This window comes from Cavia porcellus, unplaced genomic scaffold, assembly GCF_034190915.1.
Source record: "Cavia porcellus strain 051 isolate PalLab524CR breed Dunkin Hartley unplaced genomic scaffold, mCavPor4.1 scaffold_21, whole genome shotgun sequence".
Taxonomy (NCBI): Eukaryota; Metazoa; Chordata; class Mammalia; order Rodentia; family Caviidae; genus Cavia; species Cavia porcellus.
Genome location: NW_026947504.1, coordinates 37,845,094 through 37,858,549, shown reverse-complemented (window position 1 = coordinate 37,858,549; position 13,456 = coordinate 37,845,094). Strand labels below are relative to the sequence as shown.

General features: G+C 43.7%; 1 protein-coding gene across 1 annotated transcript; it reads left to right on the top strand.

Moving 5' to 3' along the window:
* The first annotated feature begins 10,138 nt into the window (after positions 1-10,138).
* LOC100735130 (transcription elongation factor A protein 3-like) lies at positions 10,139-12,245 on the top strand. The gene has a single exon (XM_063232584.1). It carries the CDS (start codon positions 10,139-10,141, stop codon positions 11,180-11,182), a length of 1,044 nt encoding a protein of 347 aa, XP_063088654.1. The 3' UTR covers positions 11,183-12,245.
* Positions 12,246-13,456: the final 1,211 nt, after the last annotated feature.

Genomic DNA, 13,456 nt, shown 5'->3' with positions numbered 1-13,456 from the left:
GGCGGCCGGGAGCGGGAGCGTCCCCGAGCGCGCTTCCAGCGCCCGCCTGGCTCGGGGCTGCGGCGACGGTGGCTCCCGACGGGCTGCGGATGAGGTGCCCTGACCTCTCTGCCTGCGCCCTCCTTTCCCTTCTGCTGCCCCCCACACACACACACCTAGGCCTTTTCTACCTAAAGCCTTCGCACCATACTCATCCCCTTTGGGGGAGGCCCCTTGCTACTCCCAAAGTGAAGGAGGAGGGATCCCTCCTCTGCTAAGGGAGCTATAGACTGTAAAAAAAAAGAAAAACAACTCGGTAATTCATGGCATAGTAATCTACTTTGACGAAGGTGCTTTTAATCAGCTCAACTAATTTACTTAATATCCTCTTTTTAAATGAAATTTAACCCATAGCTTGGGCCCAGAATTTTTGCTTTTAATAGATGTTTGTGGGGTTGGGGATATAGTCCAGTGGCATAAGTGCCTGCCTAGCAGAACACAGGGTCCTCAGTTCGATTCCTAGTACCAAAAAAAAAAAGAAAGAAAGAAAGAAAAAATTAATGGTTGTGTAAACATAATTTCCTCTGAATGTGATTTTGTCATAATGGAGGAGAAAAGGATGTCACCGATAAAAAGTAATTAAACTTTAATACAAAGCAGTGGAGTGACATGGAAATGCTTCACCCACCAGCAGCGCCCTTGCTGTCTCCACAGGGCTGTCACAGGGCTCCCTGACAGGGCTTGGACCCAGCTGTGTTGTGTGGTGGAGGGAAGCAGGTAGCGATTGCAAATGAAGGTCTAGAAGTAGAGGGTCTGCATTCCCCTGCACCTCCCCAAACCCCCATCCTCCCCTGCCCCGCTCATTTGTTTCCAAGTGGACTGAACAGGTTCTCAGCCACAGCCTGAGTTTGGCGTGTGATCCCCTGGTGGCAGTGTGCCTCCCTTTCCTATTTAGCCGTATTTTGGAAGCCTTTTTTGGGTCTGGCACTTCAGCTACCTATGAAAGACAGTTTCTTCTCCGGGGATTTAAAACATGCAGCTATTGTTAAGCATTTAGTGGAAAACCAGTGCCAGTCCCAGGGATATAAGTGAGTTGTGGGGGAGAAAGGAAGCAGGCGCTAAACAAATGTGTGTAGCTTAAAGTAAACTTGAGTGGAACTAAGGAGTTTAGGCTTGATTGCATTAAGATAGTGTTGTCATTTTTCCACACCACGCCGCTGAAATTTTGTTTTAAAGGAAACCTGGTGAGAATGGGTTTTCTCTCCCTGTGGTTTGCACTGACTTCTTAAAACTAGGAGCTTAATATTCCCTGTGTTATCCATTTGGTGTGAATGCAAATAATGGCATTTTGTTCTGTTGTGCCAAGTTTTAGAGCCCATATAAATGCAATTTTGATGGCCTTGAAAGGAAGCATATTAATCCTTCCCTTTCATTTTTAGTGAAATTTTTCAAATTTGTGATTAACTGCTTAAAGCCATCTATCCTCAAGACAGTTCTAAAACCTACTGCCTTTTTGAAAGTTCTAGATTGTTTCCAGTTTCCAAAGTTGTTGAACTTTCTTCCAAGAAAATATTCCTTACGTGTGTGAGGTATTTAACCCAAATGTGTTTGGGTTACAGAAATGTAAAGGTTAAGCAAACTTAAAGGCCTATTCCACATTTGGTAGCAAGCAACTCTAGGCACTTAATCCATGTTTTTATCAAAATTTCTCATGGCAAAATATGATTATGTTCCAGAACAGAGTGTGGAATATTGGGCCCCAACAGAGAGCTCACTCTTTAATAAACTTGCCCTGGTGTTCTTTCTGTTCACAAGAGACACTGATAACACTGTCTCTCAAACATGAATTGTAACTGACGTTTGAAGAAGGGCCACCTCTCAGCTATCAGTCCTATGATAGATGAACTTGCTAAGCACTGTCTCCCAATCACAAGTTCAGAGGGTTTCCTAGAATGAATGGGCTAGTAAGGACATTGACACATACACAGTAAGACAGTACTTGTAACACCAACTGTAAGGGGGCAACTTTCAGAAGGAAAAAATAAATATCATAAACTCCTAAGAGTGCGATATGAAGAAGAGCCTGGGATCGCTCTGTCTTCTGGGAATTTACTTACTTTAATTCTGGCTCTCATCCCTTGCTGGCTCCTGGGAGAATACCACTTCCCTTCCTGGTAGCCGATGGGGAGAGGAAAGAGTTACCACTTTCAGGAAGCCCTACTGCAGCATGATTAAAATAGGCTGGTGATTTGCTAAATAGTTTTCTGACTATGAAAAGAGAACATGAAGACATGTATAAAGTCATTGATAGCCAAATAATCAGATGCAAAAGTTCCATATGGATGGGTTCTCATTTTATAACAATTGTGCTACAGGCAGAGGCAGAACTATTTATTCGTTCATTCATTGATTGTGAACTCTTGACTGACATATCCATTGCCAGGCTCTAGGGCAGATACAGAGAAGCGTAAAAGCATGGCATTAAACCCAAGATTTCACAATCCAGTTAGGGAAAAAAAATGTTCATAACTGTTTTTAGTACCAAGCAATATATAATACAGGATAGGTAGGTGGGAACAGTTTGGAACGTATGGGCAGAGAGAAAAAAGAAATCTATCAAGTCCTTTGGAATTGGTCAGAAAAGTCAAAGTGACTTGAGTGTAAAATGTTTTATAGGAAAAATTGTAGGTTTCATGGCTGAGAAAATGAGATCTGGTTCCAGACAGAGGTATTGACCCTCTGTGGTAAATCAGTCCAAAGCAGCGTGTTGGCAAGGAGAGGTGATCAGTGGCCAAGCTTGTTTAGCCTCTTTCTGTGACTTGGAAGGGGCCTGCTGGGCATCCTGTTTCCAGCAAAGATCAAAGAACAATCTCCATCCATCCCCCCAACCCTCTCTGGGCCATCACTAGGTTTTAGGCCTAAAGCACATTATCCGTAAACACATCCCAGGAGGGCATCCTCTTCCCACATGGGGAAGTAGCTTTACGAATTATTTAATGACTTAAAGGATGATTTTTCCAAACCTAAAATCAGGCCTAAAGTGTGTCAATGAAATATAAATTCTAAAACTGGGTCTCCAACACTCAAAGTCCTATGATATCAGACCCATGATTTAATACTTCACTCATGAACCATGGTCTATCCTCTCAGCCCAGAATCCACCCTGGGTAACAGTGGGATTTGGTAACTTTGGCTAGCAGATGAGTGATTGGTCATTTCACCTGATGCTTTAATCTTTAAGGCAACAGGGAACCTTACACTGTGTGGGAGAAGAGGGAGATGGAGAGAAAAGAGATATAGTAAAACCCTTCATCTCTCAGAGAAGACGCAAGGGCCATAGCCTTCTCAATAGGTGTTCGGGAAGAATACTGTGTTTGCATGACCTAACACAGTGTCTCCTGTAACTCCAAGAGTTCTTATCTCACTTTGCTTCCAACACTACCTAAAAATCAGAGGCAAAATCCATTCTGGCAAACCAGTCTTTCAACCAAGATCCTTATTCAGAGATTCTCAGTCTGCCAAACCTAACTACAGGTCACCAACTTGATGGTTCCCTGGGACAATCCCAGAAATGTGAAACCATTGACATTTGATTCTAGGTTTTTTTTGGTTTTTTGTTTTTTTTGTTTTTTTTTTTTTTTTAAAGACAGTGATATGAAGACTCCTCTGCAATATTGTACTATCTCCTAGAAACTTTTAATCAGAAATAGATGATCTACTTGGCTGTTTTGGTCTCCCCTCTAGAATCACGTATTCTCCTGCTCTGGTAAAGGTCAGTAATTATTCATAACATGTATCATCAACAACAGCCATAGGAATTGTCTGCCTATGACGTTAGTCAAGAACAGAAGGCGTGGCACGTGTCTATTCAGCAGCTGACACAAAAACTGTGGGTGGTTTTGGTGCTGTCACTAATAAGTAGTTGCTCATTTCACACAGCTGCTTTTAGCTGTGGGATCTTGGCTAACAAGCTCAGCAAAGTGAGTGCAAATTCTTCATTAACATGTCACAGACGAATCTGCAGTTATGAGACCCTCCTGTGACATGAGGGTGGAGGGAGGTGTGCTTTCCTGGGGGAGAGCACATGTGGTTCAGAGGAACAGGGCAGACATAAGTGGTCATAAGCCTTTGCAGAAGACTTAAGGCCCTTGAAAAGCTTAGGGAAAAAGACAGAAGGTCAGGAAAAGAAAATTATCCGCTGGGGAGCTGGAGCAGGCCTCCCACAGTGGCGGATGGGCTGTGAGCAGGTGAGAAAGCCATTGCAATAGACAGGACAAGTGAATATCGAAATGGAGGCTCTGCAAGAGTTCAAAGATAGGAGGGGTTCTGTTTGTCCACATAAAGTGATTACAAGCTAGCTTGTTAGGACCCCATCAAGGAGACCTCAGAGCCATGCTGAGAATGTAGACAGGAGGGATGTTTGAGCACACCATGATGAAACCTTCACTACAAGACTGTATCTCCTCATCCTAACCATTGTCAGAGAAATATTGACTCTTTCAGCACGTGAGGAATGAGTGATGTGGTGATTCATTCAACAGTAATATTCCAGTGGGTTGGATAGGGGCAGGAAAATAAAAAAGACCCACTAAAAATATTATGAGAAGTACAGGATAAAGGTAGGCACTCCCATCAGTAATTTTCAAATGAATCACCTCAGTTCATCTGTACCAAAAACATAAAAAGGACCATCCTGATTCCCATTTTACAGATAGGTAAACTCAAGCAGGTCAAATACCAGTAGCCAGAGCTACCTATCATGAAATCATGCTCTTGAGCAGATAGTAACAACATCAAAGGCATATGATGGAGGTCAGAGCAGTTGCACCTATGAGTTCATCCTGACTAGAGCTGAGCAAGATCACAGATGGGGGCAGATGAAGAAGTTAATTAAGATGGAAATCTGCCAGAGGACTGCATTTGTGGAGAAAAGACCATCATCATAACGACCAAAATAAATTATAGCTCCCCTTACCATATCTACAGACGAGTAGGAATAGTCTGAACACTTCTTACAGACTAGGCACTATCCTAGTCTATGAGACTGTGTCATGTAATCTTCCATTAGATTCTCCAAAGAGTTTCATCATTCCTGTTCTAGGGAGGCTAAGTATTTGACATAGGACCGTGATGCTCTTAGGGGGTCCCTGAGACTTTCAGATTGTCCAGTTTTGTAAGGACAAAATGATAGAAATACTAAAATGTCATTTCTTTCCTTTGTTTCATATGGAATTCCCATCAGTAAAACAAGCAAAAGAGTACTAAAGTTACCTATCTTCACAGTGCTACTCTGGGTAGTGACATCCAGCCTTCCATGCCGGGTTGGAGGGAGCCACTTAAAGGGGTCCTTGTTGAAGCAGTAAAAATTACTAGTTGTATTAAATTGCACCCTTGAATACATATCTTTTTTACAGTTTGTATGACAAACTGATGGGGTAAGCATAAAAATACTTCTACATATTGCTGTATATCTCAGTAAGCATTTGAGAACCTGAGTTAGAAACTGAACTAGCTGTTTATTTCTGCAGACACTGTGATTGATAGAAACCCCAGCAAATTCCAGTTATCCAGGTGTAGGTGATGGATAAACATTTTCTTTAAAATAAGCAAAATTAGCTTATTACTGCAAAGAAAACACCTGAAACTATTTGTTGCCAGTTATAAAATGCCAACTTTCATCTTTGAAAATCTTGTGTTTGTTTCTGTGAACTCACCAATTATGCAATCCTCAAATATTTATTGATAGTATCAGTGGTGGTGTTAACAAATGTGATTTTTTTAATATCATATAATGAAATGCATTGATGCTTGGAAGATCTGTGTGTTATAGTATTTTCCAAATGACCTAGGGATTATGTTACAAAATCATGCATGCTTGAAGTTTCCATTCAAAGTATGAGATAGGCCAATGAATTTTAATGTAACTTCAAGAAAAGATAGGGTTTCAGATTGCATATTGAAGGAAGCCTTTCAGAAACTCCCAGCTGTCTCAAGTATTAGTGTATTATCAAGGAACATCCACAACTATATGGGAAGATGTTTTAAATATTTTAACTTTCCTTTTCAGCTGTACCTTTATAGAGTTTCTTTTTTCACTTCATCCAAAATAACATCACATTAGATAAAGTGAAGAAACCACTTTCAGAATCCACTTTCTCCTATTAAATCAGCTGATAAAGAATTTACAAAAATACGAAACAGTGCTTTTCTCACTAATGTTTTTCCTTTGGAAACCTATGTCTCAAGAAAATAGAGTACATTAATATATGATGAGTGTACTATTTTTAATTGTAAGTGAGTGGATAAGTGTGCTTAAATCTCTGTTTTATTTCTAATGTAATAAATAGTCATAGATACAGCCCATATAAGCAAAACTTCTTCTTTAAGGAGTCCTTATCGTCAAGAATGTAAAGGTCAGAAACTGAAAAGAACCAGTTCAGGAAACATAACTGATAAATTGTGGAAACCAATACCAATAATCCCTGATCAATGTGACCTCAAAACCTTTTCCCTGACCCACTGCACTGGATTATTCCAGCTTGGTTCAGTTTGGGACCCATTGTATTGAAGTGTCAGACTTGTAAGAAGTCCACTTTGGTTTACTGTCACCTAACTGAATGCCCAGTCATTAGAGATTTAAAGTAATAAGAATCAGTTAGACAGGCAAGGTCACACTGAGGTTAAAAACCCCAAGTTTTCATAACTTAACATAATAAAAGTGTTCTTGGTCATGCCAAGTCTGCTGCTGGGCCGGGAGACATCATTGCAACACAAGTTTTCCAAAAGTATCGTTGTGTGGGAGAGGTGCACTGGAGAACCAAGGACAGTAAACAGAAGCTACCTGTGCAAGTGTCTTTTCACATTTCATTGAAGAATGGAAAACTGGCTGGGTGCAACGGGCGCATGCCTGTAATCCCAGCACTCTCGAGGCTGAGGCAGGAGGATTGCTGCTAGTTCGAGACCACCCTGGACTACAAAGTGAGCCCAAGGCCAGCCTGAACTGCATAGTGAGACCCTGTCTCAAAAAAAACACACAAAAGGGAAATTGCTGCCCTCTGTGGGCCAGAACAGAGGAGAGCTGTCTACTGGTGGACACAGTCCTGCCAACCACCTCGCCCTCCTCCACCCTTCTAACTGCATTAGTCTGCTTTCTATTAGAATTTTAAAAAATACCGGAGATACTCCACTTACAAAAAGGAAGGGGTTATTTTGGAGGTTTCAGTCCATGACCAGTTGGCCTATTGCTTTTTGCTTCTGATGTCGCAGTACATCATGGCTAGATTATGTGGCAGAGCAAATCATTGACCTCACAGCCACCAGGAAGCCAAAGAGAAAGAGAAAAAACACTGCCCCACATTCCCCTTGAAGGAGGCATGCCCAGTGGTCTAAAACCTCCTATGAGGCTCTATCTCCTAAAGATTTCCGCCTTCCAACAGCACCAAGTTTTGGACTGTCTTTGGCGCATGGAACTCAAGATCCAAGCTGCTGCATAACCTGAAACTATTTGCTCTCTGAAACGGTACTGTGCTAAATTCTGAGGCATAAACATGAGAATTTAACCTCTCACCCTCAGGAACTCAAAATATCTGAGAAGATGAAGAATGTCTCCTTGCATTTGCATGGCTCTTTCCTATTAACCCCGTAACCACAAGCAATCAGCACCATGAAATTAGAAGTCTAGACGGATTGAACGGTGCGTGGGAATGTTCATGGGAATATCAAATCTAGCAACAACAGAAAGCAAAGGGAATGAAGAAGAGAAAGTTGGTATTGACCATGTCAGGAGAAGTCTTGCTAGTGCATGAGAGTGATATCAGGGGTGAGAAGAAAGGAAAACTCTAAGTGGCTGTAGCAAGCCCATGAGTAGGGCACTGACTCTGGAAAAGACCCAACGCCCAGCCAGAGAAGAGAACGTGCAGCCGATGAGGCTCACAGAGGAGGCTGCAGGGCCCTGACCACTTCTTGCTCAGCAACACGGCACCTGTTAGACTGAGGTGTACAGACATTTATTTTAATTGAAAAGTAAGAACCAAAACATACTTTATGTTTTTTTCCCCTAAAACTTTTCCTCATAATTTTTCAACTCCAATAACAATAAAATAGTAGTGGCATAATAGTCTTACACAAATGAAAATGCAATTTTCAGAAACAGCATTTTATTAACATGAAGTGTGGCAGCTGTTGGAGTATCTTATTTAAATTATGATGTTTTGGCTCTCAAGCAACAGCAGACAAACCCTGTTCTGTATTTCCTGGTTTTGATATGTTTTGGGAGGAGATGTCAGTGATGTAGCTGATGTCATTCCCTGTAAACCTGCACCACTTTAGATTCAGTTTTAGTTTCTATTTCCTTAGGTTTCTATTTCCTTGGGTTTCTCATTCCTGTTGAAATGCCTAGCCAATCAAAATCACACCATGGTTTGTCATAGGATTCCACGTGGTTAGATAAAATCTGTCCACCACCTCTGAAAAGTACCTCCTATTTTTACAAGCTGGACTAACTGGATATAAATTGAAAGTACTTGCTATTTTTAGACCCTGGGCTAACTGGATATAAACTCTGATCTCAGGGCCGAAGTTCCTCACTCAGATGGTACTTCATCTGCCGGCAGTAAAGCTTGCTGGTATTTGCTCTCTGCCTGTGTGAGTGTTTCTTGCTGGTCAGCCATAATATAAGAAAGAAGGGGACTTCAAATCTCAAGGTGCAAGTTATGTGTGTCTTCAGGGAAGCTGCCATGATTTACTGAAGGAGCTGCCTGGTCCGCAGAAGCTAGCAGAGAATAGTGGTAATAGAGTAGAAGAAAGACAAGGAGAAACATTGGCAAGTGCAGACTTTAAAGGACTTTCAAATGATTGGAATCAGCATGTTCTTTCAACTGGCCTCACAGAATAGCAACCCTTTGTGTACAATGTGCGAAATAAACCTGAGATCAGTAGCAGTGAACCTATGGCCTGTGTGCTGCCCAAGCTGTTTGGGATCACTTAAAGCTATGAAAGGTTCACCAGCACTGTCGTAGAAAGTGTAATGACAGTCAAGAAAGGAAGTAGCATCAAGGCTGCTGAGGCCTTGAGGGGGGCATACAGAATTTGGATCTAGAATGTGCCCCCAAAAGCCTGTCTGGTAAATGCTTGGTCCACCAACCACAGTTCTATTAAAATGTAGTGGAATCCTTAAGAGATGGGATCTAGTAGGGTGTCTTTAGATGGCTGGGGTTATTATCTTTGAAGAGAACTTTGGGACCCCAGTGTTTTTCTCTTTTACTTCCTGCCATCAAGTGAGCAGCCTTCCTGTGCCCTGTGCTCCCACCATGATATGCTTTCTTAATAGAAGCTCAAAAGCAATGGAAAAAATTGATCATGCACTGGAACCTCCAAAACTTGAATCAGAATAAACCTTTTTTCTAAGGTGGTTGTCTCAGGTGTTTGTTTCAGCAATGGAAAACCAACTAATGTGTCTGGTTAGTGGGAACCATGGGTTGTTAAGAGACTGACACTCATCTAAGTAACCCATTAAGAAGACTAAGGCAGAATCCAGGGTACACAGGGGAGTCTAATCAGAATGGTCTGAAAACATTGCAGTGATCCAGGCCTAAGTTACTAAGGAGCTGAACTAGAGTGGTGGCTGTGGAATGAGAGACCAGGGTAGATGCAAAACTGACAAGATTTAAAATTAACCCAAAGGAATCAAAACTGATCCTAAAGTTTAGAATTTGAGTAGGTAATCACCATGGTTAGAGACATGAGGGAGAAGAACTCAGCAATTTAAAATTCTGGTTTACTGTGTTAGACAAATGCATTTTAGGTGAGGGTGGGCGGAGTGAAAGTTTTCACTGTACAAGTGGACAAAAGGACAAACTCCGTCCTTGCTCATCCTGTGACTGGTGGAGAATACATGTTGACTCTCTGTTATGCTCTGTAGCTTTGTTGCCCAGCATCTCTTCAATGAATCCCCAAAAAATAACCTTGTTGATTGGGGGAAAACAAAATAATTTGAACTAGATCTATAAAAGGTCTTGACCAAGCATTTAACTCCTTGGTATTCTTTGTTTACTTCTTTCTAAGGACAGCATTGTGGTTGCGTGCCCTCCACCTTCGTGCCTGCTACTCCAGACTCCAGCTGCTGTCCTGCATCCCCTGCTGCTGGACATCACAGGCCAACATGGACCAGGAAAAGGAGCTGCTGAAAATCACCAAAAAGCTGAAGAAGATGGTGGCCAGGAGAAACATGGGAGGGACCCTGGACCTTCTAAAGAAGCTGGGCAGCTATCAGATGTCTATCCGGCTGCTACAGACAACCAAGATTGGGGTTGCTGTTAATGGGGTTCGCAAGCACTGCTCAGACAAGGAAGTGGTGGCCATGGCCAAAGTCCTCATCAAAAACTGGAAGCAGCTGCTGGATTGCCCTGGATCTCCCAAAAAAGGAAAAGCAAAAGAAAGAAGAAAAGTGAAGAAGAAGGTAAAAGTGCTTGATTGTTCAGCTTGGAAGCCAGAAGCAGCCCTTTCTTCACCCAGGAGGAAAGGAAGGGAAGAACCCAAGAAGAGGAAAGAGTCTGTGGACTCCAAGTCTTCCGCCACCTCCTCTCTCAAAAGGCCATCGACGAAAAGATCAAACAGCAGCAAATCAAAAGCGAAGACCCCCAAAACACCCAGCGGTCCCTCGATGTTGGCCCCCTCCCCCTGCCTCCTGTCCCCCCGCTATCTCACGGGGGACTGTATCCGGGACAAGTGCGTGGAGATGCTGTCGGTGGCCCTGAAGGCGGAAGACGATTACAAGGACTATGGAGTCAACTGTGACAAGATGGCATCAGAAATTGAAGATCACATCTATCGGGAGCTCAAGAGCACAGACATGAAGTACCGGAACCGGGTACGCAGCCGCATCAGCAACCTCAAGGACCCCAAGAACCCTGGCCTCAGGCGGAACGTTCTCAGTGGGGCCATTTCCACTGGCCTCATTGCCAAGATGATGGCCGAAGAAATGGCCAGTGACGAACTGAAGGAGCTGAGGAATGCCATGACCCAAGAAGCCATCCGTGAGCACCAAATGGCCAAGACCAGTGGCACCAATACTGACCTCCTCCAGTGCAGCAAATGCAAGAAAAAGAACTGTACCTACAACCAGGTACAGACACTCAGTGCCGATGAGCCCATGACTACCTTTGTCCTGTGCAATGAATGCGGGCATCGCTGGAAATTCTACTGACCGCAGCACCTACCGAGAGGTAGAGAAGGAGGTGAGAAAGGGCAGAAACTTAAAATGGAGAAAACTCCCAATCTCTGAGTGAGTCAGTAGGGGTCAGAGGGAGAATTCTTTTGCCAATTAATAATCAGTCATTGTAATGATTGGCTAACCGAAGAGCATAGCAGGATACCAGGCCAAGCATCCGTGTTGACAGACTGCTTTTAGAAAATCAGAGCATCATTGCTGAGGAGTCACATCCCTGACAGGGAGCTACCTGACCTTTGCTTTGAGGCCCTTCCCTCTCATCCAAGTCTCATTCCTTCCTGGATTGACAAATGCAGAGATCTGGGGGTTTAACTCAGTAGTAGAATGCTTTCCTAGCATGTGGGGTTCCCAGGTTCACTTCCCAGCACAGCAAGAAAGGAAGAAGACAAGAAAGCACATCAGAGTTGGGGTATAGCTCGGTAGTAGAGTACATGCTCAGGATGCTTGAGGCCTTGCCTACCACCAAAGAAAGAAAACAAAAGTACCACTGGGCATGGTGGTTCATGCCTGTAATCCTAGCACCCTGGACGGCTGAGCCAGGATGTTGCAATGTCAAATGGACAATTTAGTGAGGCTCTGTCTCAAAAAAGAAGTGGGGATGTAGTGCAATATGAAGACCCTGGGTTCAGACAGCAGTAGCACCAAAAAATAAGTACATAAAAGCACCAAGCAGGTACAGCGGCACATATCTGGGTATGATCCCAGCAACTGTGGACTTGTAGACTGAAGCAGGGATGAATGAGGCAGAGATTGGGCATGGCAGAGTGGGAAATTGGGTGGGACCTGTCAGCCACGGAAACTTGTCGTGTGTGTGTGTGCAGGGCAGGCAGCTTTGGAGCCCTGTGTAGGACACGTGAGGTCTGCCAGCAAAAGAAGGGTATAAGAATATCAGCTGTCGACCTCTTGGCCATTGGCCTTGTTTTTGCAGTGGCCTGCTCTGCACCCAGAGTGTATATTCTCTCTTCTTTAGAGCACTTTTGCCTTTTTGAACTTTTTTCTATTTTTCTCTACCTTTAATAAATGTGAAATTTTTACATTCTTCAGTTGTCCATCCAATTCTTTAAGCAGGGTAAGAGCCTAAAAAGAACCACTGGGCACCTCACCAACTGGTAACAGAAAGATCACTGAGCCCATGAATTTGAGGCCAGCCTGGGTAAATAGCAAGACTGTATTTTAAAGTAGAAAAAGAAAAACAGATGGATCCAGATCATTCCCCATCCCTGAGCTACAGATGCAGAATAGGCATAGAGTTTGTCTGAGGCAGATATAGCTTCCACACTAGGTAGAAATCTCTCTTCCTTCTTCCTTCCTTGTCTCTTTGCAAACTCTCTACTACTACCTATTCACAGGGACCCTTTGAAACTGGGTCCCTCTAGGCAGGGAGACGACCCTCCAGAGCATGGGCCGTCTCAGTGAAGGTTACAGCAGTGCCCCTTTTTTCCAGGCCCTTATTGATCCTGAGCTCTGCACATGGCCCAGACTGTAGCAGCCTCCCCTATGCCCCCGGCTCAGTCTGTGGTCCGAGCTTCAGAGAAAGTCTGCAGAGCATGCTGCTCTATGATGATATCAGTTTGCTTTTTATGCTCAGAAGGACGTTAGGCAAAGCTGAATGCTTGTGGAAAAGCCTTGGGAGCATGTTTAGTGGGCTGTTGATGGTTTCAGTTTCTGGTTTTTTTCTTGACCTTTTAGCAGCCTAAGGCCAAGCACGCTGGATTTTGTGTTATCTAAGATGTTGACATGCGGGAGCCTGTGAACTCCTAGGAGCTTGGACAAGTCACTAATTCATTGCCCTCCCTGTAAAAGTGGGAGTGGAACCAGCACTGTTTCCAAGGGTGACTGTGCAGAAGCTGTTGGCTTTCCATCTTTCTTGGTTCACCCTTGGGGATGATCGATTGGAGTGACAATAGAAAGCTCCTGGTCTTCCTGGCATCATCCCCTCTAGACCTGGTTAATCTCCTCCCTTCCACCTACCGTGTGCCTGCTCCCAAACAATAAGCCATAGAAAGACTGTATGGAAGCCACCACCATCTTCAGCTTTTAAGCAGATACAGTGGGAGGCCTCCTGTGGGAAGGCTGGAGAGTGTCTCACCAAACGCCCAACCCCTGCAGCTCCTAAAGACTGAGCAGGGCTGAAACCCAGGACTTCTGCTTCTTGTCACAGTGCCCTGTGAGTCTGGGAGAGATTCAGAGGCATACACAGTGGCCAGTCCCTGCCTTCCAGGAATTTCCAACCTGTTGTGGAGAGAAACA